The sequence below is a fragment of the Colletes latitarsis genome, chromosome 9 (genome assembly GCF_051014445.1).
Source record: "Colletes latitarsis isolate SP2378_abdomen chromosome 9, iyColLati1, whole genome shotgun sequence".
NCBI classification, from domain to species: domain Eukaryota; kingdom Metazoa; phylum Arthropoda; class Insecta; order Hymenoptera; family Colletidae; genus Colletes; species Colletes latitarsis.
The window spans coordinates 21306692-21322636 of record NC_135142.1 but is presented as its reverse complement, the minus strand read 5'-3'; the positions used below and the strand labels follow the sequence as shown (position 1 = coordinate 21322636).

General features: G+C 35.7%; 1 protein-coding gene across 1 annotated transcript; it reads right to left on the bottom strand.

Moving 5' to 3' along the window:
• Positions 1-3051: 3051 nt before the first annotated feature.
• Positions 3052-12486, bottom strand: LOC143345705 (uncharacterized). Its single transcript, XM_076773077.1, has 6 exons — positions 12369-12486; positions 6343-6472; positions 5890-6144; positions 5167-5446; positions 4743-4994; positions 3052-3738 (listed from the first exon to the last, which is right to left on the bottom strand). Exons 1-6 carry the CDS (start codon positions 12378-12380, stop codon positions 3237-3239), a joined length of 1431 nt encoding a protein of 476 aa, XP_076629192.1. The 5' UTR covers positions 12381-12486; the 3' UTR covers positions 3052-3236.
• Positions 12487-15945: the final 3459 nt, after the last annotated feature.

The window sequence follows — 15945 nt, the reverse complement described above, 5'->3', positions numbered from 1 at the left end:
TATTTGTGCGTAAATAATATTGCAGAGGCACAGTGAAAGTGAAAAATTATTCTTTTACTGAGAAAACAATTACATCGGGTATAAAAAGGGGAAAAATTTCTTTATAGCGATATTCGAAACATTGAAACGATACTACCCATCGTAATAACTATAATGAAAATTCAATTTTTTGTGTTTCTTCTGTTTTCGGTTCACAATTTACAATTTTTTGGGGAGTAATGCTAATTATAATTAAACAAATATACTTTACCAAACGCGACAGATATAGTTGACGATAGTCTGAAAAATCCAATAATTATACTAACTGTAAACGAGGGAGAACTGGCCAATTGTGGCTACTTTCCCTACTTTCTTGCTCCTCTGAAGCACAAAACTCTCCCCCTTTTTGATTACTATGCAGAGTTGGAACTAAAGATCGCTGGTCACCTAACTTGTTAGAAACCTAATGGTCAATCCTACCCTAAACTAGTCTTACCCTAAACTGAGCAACCTGTGTTTGTGGTGGACGATACCACCGAAAGAAACTGTAATGATAGTCGAAATTTGTAACGCGTAATAAAATCATTAATAGTATTTAAAGTTGTGATAAACTATAGTTAGAAGTTCCAGTTCGTTTAAATAATTTTTCGAGCGAAGTCCTTGTTACGCAGACCAGAAACCAGAACCACTTTTCTCGAATATGTATTATATCAGAAGCTAATTCACAGTTACGTAAAAATCTTTCGATCGACTTTTACATTTGAAGGCAATAGACCACAATGTAGATTGGAATTTACTTGGACAACGATAATTATAATAAAAACAGAATTACTATAAGAGATCGATGAAGAGTTCAATAATGTTTAATTGTGACATTCGATAATCGTTTATGAGAACAAGAAATATACACTTCAGAAAATAAACATGTAACTTTAGAATCATTTTAATTTAAATTTAAATAAACTCTAACAGAACTGAAGTAATTTAATAATAAAAATCTACGTGCAATCTTTCACCCAGAATTTAATAACTCAAAATAGAAAGCTCGATTCTCAGTGGAGGGAGAAACGCACAGTCCCTTCGTGTTTTCTTCTCTTTATTGAATCATATCATAAAGCTTGTCAGCTACTGGTACACACCGTAATAATAAAATGTTGATCGAAAACTTACGAGACTTGAATTAAATCGAGCAGAATCTAAATAAGAGTTGCATAGAAACTCGATAAGTCTGGTTTAATCGAAAACTGATAACGATGTAAATATAAATCACGAGTCAATGGTTGTGCGCGAGTAAAACACGTATTTCTAGTCACGTAACGGTACGGTCGATCGTTGCAGGAAGCACGTGCATCGGTCACTTCCGTATTCTCGAGCCGATCGCATTAATATCTCGCTCAAAATGCGCCGTGGACACTTTATATTCAGTAAAAAGCGTCGATTTAAACGGTGCACGTACTCGTAAGTGCAAACCGTGGCACGGTTAACCTTAACGTAGCTCCACATTCTCCGTTCCATTTCTCGATGCGCGCTAAAAAATTTAATACGCCGTTAAATAGACGATTTCGTCGGTTAATTAATAATACGTCCAGCCGCTGCACACTTTGCCTCGACGAAACCCGACATTAAAACAATTAGAGCAACTTTCTGAATTATTAATCCGTTCCGACGATTACACAGTTTTTAGCGAAAGTGGATCACGTCTGGCGTGGACGAAACGAAACTTTGTGCAATTTAATTCCATCGAGTGGAATTTATTTAACGAGCTGCGATCACAGGACTCTAATTTTTACGTTAATTGTGCTTGTGGTTTCTAATAGTAAAGCGTATCAGAATGTAATAATTACGTGTCTCCATTATTTTTATTAATATATAATTAGATAATATTGCTGATCGCGTTAATATGCAATATTTAAATTAAACGTAACACCGGTGCACTTGACCCACTTCCGTTGAGAGTTTCTTTATGCTAGCTTTGCTATCGTTCGAGGTGACTGATCGAGGCTTCTTTTTAAGTAATATTATATATTTTTAAGTCGTGGTGGTATAAAAACGGACGAGTTTATTAGATAACACTCGTAGTTCGTTAAATTTGTGCATAGAAGAGGAACAGAGAAATGTCACTAAATGGCTCGCTTCTTTCATTCGTGTATTTCGTCTTGTTTGACCATTCGAGAAGATATATATTGCCATGACACATTTACGTTCTATCTCGACCTCGATACATCAAAATTCCTCGAGCATTAAATTGTTTCCGTTGCAACAATTCGCTCTGTGCACTGCTGTGCTACTTAAATTATTCGCACATTAAAATTCCGCCATATTGGAACGCAGAAGACATTCGAAAAGCGTAAAACATTGCATTAATATATTGCATTTCCATATTAATAAAATTATAGGACTCCTGGTCTAGTATGATGACTGATAATAGTGTCTCCAAAGTAACTGTAATAATTTAGAACGAAAAATTAAATTAGAAAGATTTCTTTACGTAAAACATATTAGACTTAAACGTTCGTAGATGATGTTCTTAAATTTATATGGAATTAATATAATTATTAACGTCAAATTTGCAGTAATTTTGAGGTGGGCAAAATTTTATTCGATTATTAGATAACGAACAAAAGTCAATGTAATTTATTTATAATATTTATCAGATTGAACAGTTAAATCTTTATTTGCTTCATTCTGTAGTTCAGATTATCATTTTTATTGAACAAGTAACGAATAAACAGTCGTTCATTCTCTAATTGTTACTCCAAATTTTTCTTCAAATAACAATTTGTCCCATCCTCCAGAATCACAAACACGTTTCCAGAAATCCACCATCAACGACAGCTTTGTAACAATATAGAAAACAGTGTAACTCGTCGAAATAAATATTAACTTGATAAAAATCGACTCTCGAAATCAAAACGAAATTAGAATCGTCTCGTTGGTACACGCTACTCGTAAAAATTAGAAGACGCATTTAATTTCTATTCGTTTATTTATCAAATAATTAAATCGATGTGTAACGAAGTAACAACAAAATGAATTCCCATTCGATGAGTCGAACGGAACGTAGGCGTCCATATTTGACAAATGATGAACTCTCCGCAGCTATGATACTTTCTCGACGCGATAATTCTTCTAGCAAACCCGTGTACTCGTCTTTCAGCCATGTTCCCTTTTCGAAAATATCGATGCACGTAGCCTGATCGATCGATAACGAGATGAACGTCCAATTAGGAGAAAAATCGATGCATCGTTTAACGTCTTTAGTACTGATTTTCAGTTACGGGACGAACCGCGTCCCCTGCTCGCTGGTAGGGAGACTGTCCCTGAGAATATTGCAACGGGGACTGTTGAACCTGATTGTTGTACACCTGATTATTGTACGCTTCGTTGTATGCACTTTGTTGGCCTTGATACGGGTCCGCTTGACCTTGATACGCGTTCGATTGACCCTGATACTGCGCTTGTTGTGGAGAAGGTTGAACTGGCTGAGGCACGTAAGGCTTCTCGGGGCGAATGGCGATCTGATTGGGCAAAATGTTGTAGGGAATCTGAGACTGGAACTTCAACACCTCTTGAATGTAACCTGGAAGATTGGTCGAATATTGGGGCTGAACTTCCTGGGGTGGTCGTTGGGGTTGGGGTTGCGGTTGACGATGCTGCGCTTGCCTCTTTTGCCTGGAATGCGCTGCCTCCGCTGCTAATTGTTGTAAATGAGCTTGGACCTGCTGCCTTTGTTCTTCCACGGCTGCTTCCTCGTTAAATCTGAGAATTTTTAGGTTTTCCAGGTGACTAAAATAGTATTCCATCGAAGTGCGTACGAAATTTCGGTGGGGAAACTGGATTATTTATGTATTTGAGATTCAAATTTAGTCAAATAGCTTGAGTGTTTGATCAAACTTGAGATAATTCAATGTGTTCAAATATTTAAACTTAGGTGAACAAATTTAAATATTCAAGTACTTGAGATTTAAACCAAATCAAGCAACTTGAATGTTTGATCAAACTTGATTCAATATGTTCAAATATTTAAACTCAGGTGGATAAATTTCAATGTTCAAGGACTTGAGATCAAACCAAGTCAAGCAGCTTGAATGTTTGATCAAACTTAAGAGAATTCAATCTGTTCAAATATTTAAACTTAGATGAACAAATTTAAATATTCAAGTACTTGAAATTTAAACCAAATCAAGCAGCTTGAATGTTTAATCAAACTTGAGAGAATTCTATCTGCATTCAAGTTCCATCGTTTGACATCGATTTTGAATTAACAAGTATTATTAATTTAATATGTTAAGGTCTCATGCACCATATAACGTTATTACTGACTACGTTTCTTTGCCACGGTCAAATAATCAGTGGGGCAAAACCATAACTATACCAAATGAGAAAGTCCAGTATCTTTTAGAAAGGCTAGAATTATCTTGCATGACTATTCTTGTTGTAGCACACTTACTGCTAGCAAATTTAGTACATCATACTAAGTGTTCTTTCAGCACCATACTTGAGGCAATCAATTAGAATAATACAAGTAACTAAAAAGTAAACATTTCAACTCGACAAAAGTAAAATAATCAATTGCTCCAGAAAAATATCAATCAAATTATTATTAATACACGAAACAGTAAATTTCAAACTCACGAGTAATCGCCCAGATTTAATTGCTAATTTTAGTTGAAAACAACGCTTGGAAAGATCCCAATGATCTTTGGGGTCAGTTTGGACCCCATCGTACCAGTCAAGGACTATTAACAGATTGTGAAATTTACCTGAACTGTTCGGGGATTCCATTGACGTACGGTGTCTGTGCTTGGAATTTTAACACTTGTTGAATAGTGGGTGGCAGATTGTTGTTGTACCTAATCTGAGGCTCGGCTGGCGGTTTCTGTCGCGTCTGTCGTCTCTGTCTAGACTTTCCACGATAAGATGGACGTCGTGGCGCCTGTTCATACTGATCCTGGGCTTCGTTTTGATACTGTGGTTGTTGTTTACCCACCTGCGCTGCTAATAAGGCATCGTACCTACACAGTTAAAAAATTCACGTATCGCAAATAGATCGTAAAAATATATCAGATATCAATTATATTGTACAATCCTTTCATCTTTTTAGTTGTCGTTAAGAATCGTTACGAGCCAAAAGAAGCAATCACTATTTACACACAGTTTAGGGAAGAAGCGTTTTAGGTAAATTACCTATAGGGTTCAGGGATGATGTTCGTGTACGGAAGCTGTTGTTGATATTGAAGGATTTGCTTGATGTGTGAGGGGGCGTTATCGAAAGACCTCGCTGGCGGTAACACGGGCTGTTGTGATACTGGTTGTGGTCTGGGTTGGTGTTGTGGTCGCGCCTGTGGACGGTGACGATAGGGTGCTGGCTGAGGAGCGCTGACTGGGGCTGAATATTGCTCTTGTGCTTGTGGCTGTTGTCCTGGTCGTGGTGTGCGATCGTACGATCTCCAGTTCACTCTCAAACCTTTTAAACAATACCACAATTTCAGATTAATTGTCATTTAATTGCAACATATAACTACAGCAGTTCGATTATTCGATCTAATAGGGGCAAGAGTATAAATATAAAATATAATACCATTTGTAGAATACAGTACATAGATGATGAAATGTACCTTTACATAAGAAATCTCGTGCACGATTATATTTTTAGGAGTAAAATAATTTTACAGTTCGTTAATATTTTAGAAACTCCAGGAAGTCGATGGTCAAATAATCTCTGGTATGAGTATGTAATAACTGACTAGAAATAATAAATAAATATCTCGATGACCAGTCGGAATGTTAAACATATTTACAAACATTTTATAGTTGGAATCTAACGAATTGTACATGGCTGATCGTGTTGAATCTTTCGAATACTTGCGATAATAATCCTATCTTTACTCGAGTGTACCAATTATTTACCACTAGGATCGTTGTATTGAAGAGACTTTGGAGAAGACGGGATGCTGTCATAGGTACCCTGGATGTATCCTGATTGTCCATAACCATCCGAAGGTCCTTGAATATTAAACTGTTCAGGGGTAGCTGATTGTAAATATCTTTCTGCACCGCCGCTAGTGGCACCTTGAAGCTGATAATTCGAGTGACTGTCGCTACCACCCTGAATATTAGAGTGACCGTCGGTGGAGCCCTGAATGCTAGAGCCACCCGATGAGTCTGGAAAATTAAAAATTGAACAAGATAAAGAAAACGTTGAATTTTAAATTAATAGATTTAATATTCCTGACACGAATGAATTATTAAATATAGAGTGCGAATTGCTGTGCAAATAATTAGTGAAATTTACGAACTGTACGTCGAGTATTTTGTATAGTAACAATAGTTGCAGTGTATAGTTATTTAGGTATATTTTACCACTTCCTCTTATGAACTCCAGTCCTTTCTCGTCGTCAACCCTTAAACCCTGGGAGACTCGATCCCCGTCTGAGGATCCGTGTATTGTGAATTGTGCCAAGCACATAGGAAGTGCTATCAGCAGTAGAATCTGTAAAACATAGTAATTCACATCTACACGATCGTTTCGTCTTATTTTAATGCATAGAATCCCTCGCGATACATTGTTCATTGTTTCAAATTCCCTGCGTGTCAAAATCTCCAACGTCTTTCAAAAAAGAATTTTAAGAAATCCTTGAAATTAGTAACTGTAATATAAACTAATTAAAAATAAAAATATTCAGTATTCGTAACTGATGATAGTTTCAATCAAGGATTAAATAAAATAATTGTTCGATACCAGCAACTGTCACACTGTGATAATTGAAAAATGAACTTTCCCTCTTCCAATATCGTAATATTTAAAGGTAGTAGTGAAATCAAATAGATAAATTAGAAGTGAAAGAGAACAAAATGCTTCAGTGCACGATTGATAAAATCTATTTAATCGCGAGAGCAAATAGAAGTAGCTCATAATTGGTACAATTTAATAGAAGCAATTAATATTTAATACAAACGCCATTAAGACACGACGAATTTATGGAAATATTAACGCGAATGATTTCGTATTAATTAATAAATTACTGGAACTTTGGAACGAGTATAGTATTACGACGGAACTCGATGCAGGAGCATGTACGATTACGTGCTACATGCTTTGTACCGTATGCATTTATATGGAATTGCATCTCTCGATTGGTGCAATATAGCTACAAGGGAAAGTCGCAGCTCCAAGTCTTCAAATAGACTACATTCTTAATGAGCTAACGAAGTTAAAATGTTCCTCAAGGTAACGGTAACCTATACTTTTACTAAACCAACAGAGTAATTTTACCATGCACGCAAAATTAAAATTTTTTACTACAATCTAAGAACAGCTCACTTGATAGTAAATACCTTCGATGTTAATCATTCAACATTTCATAATATATCATTTTATCACTCTCACTCCATTGTTATGAAATAAAATTAGACGACGAATTTTAAAAACGAAATAAAATTCACAAGTATGTAATATTTTGAAAACTTAAGTGTACAGTATAAAGTTTTTCTTTCTCAATTTAGTAATTTTTCAATCCTGAATACAGACACAAATTTTTCATATACAGGGTGTTTGGCCACCTCTGGGAAAAATTTTAATGGGAGATTCGAGAGGCCAGAATAAAACGAAAATCAAGAATATTAATTTCTTGACTGAGGCTTCGTTAAAAAGTTATTAAAAAATTTCAAATCGTTTTAAAAAATTATTTTCGGTTGCGGGAGTCAATTACAATCATTTTTGGTGAATAGACATACCCCGGAAATCCTACCCACTGTCTAGAAAAAAATTCGAGAAGGTGTGAAATTTTCGACGGAAAAAAAAAATTTCAAATCGTTTTGGAAAAATTATTTTTGGCTGCAGGGGTCAATTACAATCATTTTTGGTGAATAGACATACCCACGAAATCCTACTCAGTTTCGAGAAAAAAATTCCTTACCAAAAATATAATTTCTGGCCAGAAATGTCTGCCCGAATTTTCATACGAATCTTTAAAACGTCATAATTTCTGAACGGATTGGACGGTTTTAATGTTTAAAAAAGCAAACTACGCGTATTTTGATGGAGAATATGTACAAATAACAAAAATATTCGAAAAGTTGGTCCTTGTCCCCGCAAAATGCGAAAAACCTCATAAAAGTGGTCCAATTTTCAAACAGTCATAACTCCTACAATTGTGAATATATTTCAATGAAACTTTTCTCTGAAGTAGAGCTCATGGGTACCTACAAAAAAGTATTAGACAACTTTTCTGTAGGGCGTCAATCAAAATTACTAAAAGTGAAAAAGAAATTTTTCAGAAAAATCGACAGGGGTAGGTGCCTAAATTTTTCGACGAAAAAAAAAATTTTTAATTAATTCTGAAAAAATTATTTTTGGTTGCAGGGGTCAATTACAATCATTTTTGGTGAATAGACATACCCTCGAATTCCTAATCATTTTCGAGAAAAAAATTCAGGAAGGTGGACAAATTTTTCGGCGAAATTGACAAAATTTCAAATCATACTAAAAAAATTATATTTAGTTAGAAGAGTCAGTTACAAGTATTTTTGGTGAATAGACATACCCTCAAATCCCTACGCATTTTCTAGAAAAAAATTCAGTACGAGCAGAACTTTAAACGTTAATAACTTTTTGACGAAGCCTCAATTAAGAAATTGGTATTCTTGATTTTCGTTTTATTTTGGCCTCCAGAGTCCCCCATTAAAATTTTTCCCAGGTTTAACCGAACAACCTGTAATTTTATCACTCTCACTCCATTGTTATTCCGGAGAAATAAAATTGAATAACAAATTTTACAGACGAGACAAAATTCAACAGTGTGTAATATCTTAAAAACTTAAATGTAAAGTATAAAGTTTGTTTTTCTCAATTCAGTAATTTTTCAATCTCGAATACAGAGACAAATTTTTTATATAATTTTATCACTCTCACTCCATTGTTATTACGAAGAAATAAAATTGAATAATGAATTTTACAGACGAGATAAAATTCAACACTATGTAATATTTTAAAAACTTAAATGTAAAGTATAAAGTTTGTTTTTCTCAATTTAGTAACTTTTCATTCCTGAATACAGAGACAAATTTTATATTTAATCTTATCATTTCTACTTCATTACCATTCGAAGAAATAAAATTGCACGATGAATTACTCAAGTGTAAAGGAAGTATTATAAAAACTTTTTTAGTAATGTTTCAACCTTACATGGAAGAACTTTTTCACTTTATGATATATGCTGTATATTAAAATTATATTCTTTGAGAAATCGAAGAGTAGAACTTTGACAATTAGATCAATGAGTCTGACTCTTTTAATCGGAGGGGACTGACGGTGACGAAATTCCAATCCGAGGGGAAAGTTTCGCGTCTTCGAACGGCGAACGCAGTTTCCGTAATCGGGAAAAGGTGACGCGAGAGAACCTTTCCTCCGAACATTCCAGCATCGCCGCAAGAAAAAGGAACGAAACCTATCTGGAAACCAGGACTAAGCCACCGCGGTGCAACGATCGAGCACACAGTCGCGGGAATTACATGCTAGCCGCGGTAGAAAGTGAAATATAAATTAACCGACAAGACACGCCTGGTTCGATTATGGAAAAAAGAAAAACGACTGAGTTACGAGTACAACTTGTCCAGAAGTGTCCCTCTAACTAGAGCTGATAAAAAACCGACCGCTACACGGCATATTAATACTTCGAGAACAAAGTCCTTTGATCCGTCAACAATTTCTCTAATATCCTTTGAATTCGCGTTAAATCTCCGTTAGTAAATGGCTGTATTTCCGATCGCGTGAGAATTGGAATTTTTAATATTCAAATCGAAGGTTTTAACAAGCAATTAAACATTCTCTTATTACCTAGTTTTTATTTTAATTTATAAATCGAGAAAACAATTTTCAAACTACAAAGATTATTTCGAAAATATTTAATTGTAAAAATTTCGATGTAGACAAGAATTTTGCCATCTCTAGGCCCCAAAGAATTTAATTTATATACAATTTATTTTTAAGAAAAATCCAGAAAGATCGAAGCAATAAAATATTAAACCAATTGGAACTGCTACCCATTGTTGAATTTTCAATATTACGATCGACAATAATGAACTTGATCGTCACGCTTTCTTACTGCAACTCCTTCGTGCTTTAACTCACAAAGCCACTTGAAAAGTTATATAAAAAAATCTTCTAGATATCTAATAGACTCGTTGCCACAAAGATCTGTCAAACTGTTCCTAATCGTTTAGATATCTTCGATCGATCCACATTCGCGATCAATGACGCGTTCGTGCGTTCATTGACTCTCGGAACATTCTACTTCGTTCTGTCTGATCGATGGTCAGAAATCTAAAATTCAAATCGAGATCCAAGCGATTGATCGACGTTTATCCGCGTTTGATCGGGAATATTTTCAAAGCTCAGCTGGAATTGATTCTCGATTCCGTCAGAACCAGAATGGTACACGTTACATAAGCGAACAGTAAACGTATTCACGCGAACTTCTTTTCTCGTTTCGTGGTACGTAGCACCGACCAATCGTATTGAAACACCCTGTGCAATTCCTGAACTCTGCACGCCGGTGACAGAGTAGGGGAAGCTGCTTTTCCCCAGCAGCTATTCCGGACAGGACCGATTTAAATCGTTGGCTTGTTTCGGTTTCTTATACACAATCAGTTACAGAGGCCAATTTGGTCGAACGCGAATGAAGTTATGGTTCGATCTCTTCCATCGTGCTTGTAAAATGAGAAAGCGTGACATTTCGAGTTGAACCGTACTAATTAATTACGGATAAACAACATGTTTCGTTCGACCCGTTTGGTACCGAACAATTCGTAGCGTACGTAACAATTAGGAACGCATTGCAAACTACTCTCGTATTGAACACAGTGCCTTCTATTGAAGACTGTCACGCGTCTCTGAGAATTCATAGTTTCACCTTTCTTCGAGACCAATCAATGGGGGAAAAACCGGAAGAAAAGAATTATATAATTTGACGTAGTTAATAACGATCTTCTAGGAACGTACTTGGGTGTATTCGATGAAATTTTAAACGTATTTGCAAACTTTGATTTAAACGAGACAAGTTAATTCTTTACTATATTTTTTGAGTACAGTTTAAAAGATTTTTTAAATTATCAGTTAAGGAGATATTTGTTCTAGCTGGTATTTGTGTCCTAACTGGCATGCAGGTCAGCGCATAATCGACGCGTTAACCTGTTAGCCGCGGGCAACGTGGAAATTCTGCAATTTTGAAACACTCCATTCCCCGTTCGTTTATTTCAGTACTTTTTCTCTATATTCGTGTCATTTTTAATTACTCGACTTTACGTTCGATTCTAATTCTGAATAAGAAATAGAAATTAATCGTGTTTGATCGAAACAGAGACATATCCAATTTTTATTCGTAATTATAGCGTGAAGAAATTAATAATGCAAACTGATAATTCCTGTGTTGCAATACTGGCACAGACGTACAAATACAGTTTCTTTAGATTATTAGATTGCACTGTAAATAATGTAAAGGGTTAAGAAAGCATGTGCAATCATAGCACAGTATATAGAAAAATGTAAACACGTAAACTGGAAATCATCCTGAGACTACTAGGCAAGGATTACATTATAAATAAATGAAATAAATAACAATATATATACAGTATTTTATAGTTTAAATAGCTAGTTGATACCGATTAAGGCCCTTGAGATGTAAATCCTACGAAGAAAAAATATTTCATTATTTTACCAGTATTGCAACTTCTTCAGTGACCAAATGAAATATTGTAAATTTTTTCCAAAGAAAACGAATTTCCTAAACTAGAAAACTTCTATTATATGAAACAGTCCCTCGACTAACATACTACTTTATCCAAGACTCTAACACTCCACTATTGAAGCTGATTTAGGTCCAGTAATTCAGTCGAATGACGAGTACATTTGTCCAACGACACGAGACAACGAACAAACCCAAACACCCAAATTATAAAACAAATCGAACATCAATATTAACATCAACGAACAAATGAACGGATCTCGTCATGCAAAATATGATCACTTACTATTAAAGAGATTTAACGTATAAAAAATGTTTAAAGTCGAGCTGTAAAACTGACGAGAGATGGAAAAACGAACGCTAAACGATGTCCAATAAGAAATCGAACTAAATAGAACGAAGCGTCAACCGAATAGAATCCACCAATTAAGATCTCGTTGCAATTAGCTGCACGCTAGTTGTCACGTTCCTTGACACGTTGCATTTCGTGCCCCGGAAGAGCAAACTGTCCTTCGGTTCCGGTTTTTCTAGCGCGTCGAAAGCGGCGAACGCGAGATCGACGACCGGGCAAGGACAGTGTCGTCGACGATAGAACGATTTTCTTAGGATTTTTTACGGATTAGGCAGACGATTTCTTTTACTTACGGGCAATTTCATGGCGAGAAGGCTGGCTGGCTCGATGCGTTCGAGGGTGGAGTGTTTCTGAGGCGACCGCGCCGTCACCGGAACAACTTTATAGGCGGCCACGTAAAAGGCGCCTTTCGGCGACGGGGATGTGACTTCTTGTGCCACCTCCACGTCGTTTTATCGGGTTACACGGCTCGCTGTTCCGCGGAACTTGCCCGATCGGTTCGCGGTCTTTTCCCCGCGATTCCCGCCAGAACGATCTCATTGTCAACGGTGACGGTTCTTCCTGCGTCGACGGGGGACTCCGAACGAATCGAAAGAATCGATTTTACGAGAAATTAATAGATACAGACTTGCAGAAATTAATTATATAGAGGCCTCTCGAAATGAAAAGAGACTTTACAAATCTCATTTGGAGATTTTTAAGAGAGACTTTGAGATTTAGAAGATTATAAGGTAACTATCACGTTACTCTTCTGGTCCGCCATTTTGGTTCACTCCATGTGAGACTGAAATTATATACAGGCCTTTTGAAATGAAAAGAGATTTTCTTAATCTCAAAGCAAAGTACTGATGTGAGAACAGATACGAAAATATCACGTTACCCCTCTGTTCCGCCATTTTGGTTCACTCCATATGAGAAAGAAATTAATTATACACTGGCCTCTCGAAATAAAAAGTGACGATTTTCAAGAAATTACAAAGGAAGATTAAAAAGGACAAACAAGGAACATATGTTACTCCTCAATTCCACCATTTTAGTTCACTCCATATGAGACAAAAATTGTGTTTCACCATTTTGGCTGACTGAATAAGAGGCAGAGAAGGGCACTTCATCTTCGCTGTTTTGTTTCCATGGTCGATTCAATTTAATATTCTACAATGTGTTCTTGCAACACGATAATTTTCAACCCATCATATTCTACCACATTTCTAAATTTCAAACCTACTTTTCCCATGTGTCTGTCTACTATTCCAACTCTCTTCCGGTCAACATACGTTCCATAGATGCCTACACTTTCTTAAAATTTGCAGATCATTGTTTTCTATTCATTCCCATTTCCTACAATAATACATTTCAATTTCAAGTTACATTTCAAGTAGTTCATGTTAGGATTAGATTATAGTTTGTTCTCACCCTGCTTGGTGCACTTCCTCCATTTTGCTTTTGTTTCTACTCGACGAAGAAAGTCGTTAAATAACAGAAAAATTAACCATTCGTCATGAATCATCATCTTTGCTTCCTCGGGATGCAAATTTGGCTTTCGAAACGATTCAGGTGGTTCGTTAGCGTCCAGTCGATGAGGGATCGTCGATTATCGTAAAGAAGCCATTTTACAGCACGCGTTGTTAATCGACACGGAAACAGCGCGTCGAAATGACACGGAAGCAGTAAACTCCTCGTTTCGTATCGTCGATTTCTCTGATCCGTATTCATCTCATAAGCCTTCTTAATTTTACCAATTTGTTCAAACGTCTACAAATTACTGTGTCACTTGGACAGATACAATTTCTTTGATAGATCAGCGAAGAATAATTATCACACTTTGTGCTCTATCCATAATAAAGAATTATTACACTTCTACCTTCGACGCGAACTAAATTTGTATATAAAACTCTATTATATTGTTATATATATATACACATTTCGTTATGTCTTTAAATTTAATAAACAAATTTAGTCCGTGCTTAAAACATAGTTTCTTTATATAACAATATACAGGGTGTTCGGCTACCCTTAGGAAAAATTGTAATGAGAGATTCTAGAGGCCAAAATAAGACGAAAATCAAGAATATCAATTTGTTGATTGAGGCTTCGTTAAAAAGTTATTAACAAAATTAAATTAAAAAATTTCAAATCGTTCTAAAAAAATTATTTTTAGCTAGAGAAGTCAATTACAATCAATTTTGGTGAATAGACACACCCTAGAAATGTTAACCAGTTTCGAGAAAAAAATTCGAGGTGTGAAATTTTTCGACAAAATTAAAAATTTTCAAATCGTTATAAAAAAATTATTTTTAATTGTAGGAGTCAATTACAATCATTTTTGGTCGATACATATATCCTCGAAATCCTACGCACTTTCGAGAAAAAAATTCTTCACCGAAAATATACTATGTGGCCGGAAATGTTTCTATAACTTTTTAACGAAGCCTCAATCAACAAATTAGTATTCTTAATTTTCCTCTTATTTTGGCCCCTAGAATCACCTGTACGTAATAGCTTCAAGACTCTGTTTTAATTTGAATATTTATCGCCATTTCTTGAGACCCCAAGTAAAGTGACATGGCGTCTAATTTGAAAATTGAGAATCGCTATTGCAATTCGTGCTGGCACAACAATAATAAATTGCACGTGTACGTTTTCCTTGATATTTACATTTATGTAACAAGGTATTTGCTTTCTTCTGGGATGAACGCATCGGTGTCTCGTCTCACAATCAGTAAATTGCATTCGATCGCTGCTCCCCGACTCTGACAATGAGCATTCGTGTCAGAAGTTAATAGGAGTAATTCGAAGCGCGACTCGGAGTAAGCCTATGTGTATTATGGTTCCACTTAGCGCGTTAGGAGCATATTCGATTGCATCCTCAGGAAAATGCTGAAGGCATCGTTAAAGAATGCGATTCAAAGACACGTTTCCCAAGAGAGTACTACTTAAAGGTTACTGTGCAATGACCGTGTGCATCAATTAATGTACGTATACTTGTTGCACTTAGGCAATACCCACGAGCAAATAATAGGCACACAAATTTTTGCAAGGAATAAATCCAATGGAATTGTTTTGCTTATCAAACCTTTAATATTTGAAATTAAAAACCCTCAAAGAAGTAATATATTTCTATATTTTACCTTTACAGTATTATCATAAACCGACTGAATTATTCTACATTGTCTTCTTTAGAAAATGTTGTTTCGATAAAAAGATTCTTGTGGAGTTTTACAGTCAGGGGGAAAAAATTTATTCAAGTCGTTTTCTGAAGCTTGAAACCGAAATATAAATTTCTAATTTTTATTTTATTTAGATTACGTCATTTGAGTACAATTTTTCCTGTAGTATACTGATTTTGATAATTACGAATAGAAAGGTTCTTTAAATTTTTCTGCACATTCGAATTTTATATATTTAAACTGCATGATTGAAAGTGTATCGATGAATTTTCACGGAATTTTTTGCACGCTAAATTATGTCGTTTGTTTGTTTTCTCGTTGGAAACAATGGTACGGCGCCTTAGTGAATTGTGCATTTGCGAGCTACGTAAAAACGAAAGTTGCAACGCGCTAGGAGTGCAGGCGCGTGCATAATTGAGAATGCAGAGAGTAACGCAAATCGAGTGCACAATGCGTGAAGGCCACCAGGCCAATTTACGTGGTCTTCCTTGTCCGGAGAAATGCTCTAGCTTTCGTCATAATACGCATTAACAGAACGTGTTTTCATAGTCTTCCGGCCAACAGGAAAACTACTGGTACAAAGAGCCCATGTTAGTTCCCCAGCTATCGTCCATTTAAATTTCTGCTTCTATTTGCTAAGAATATCTTAAAAATCAATTTTAGATATCAATTACGTATGCAAATTAAACGAAGAAAATAGAAT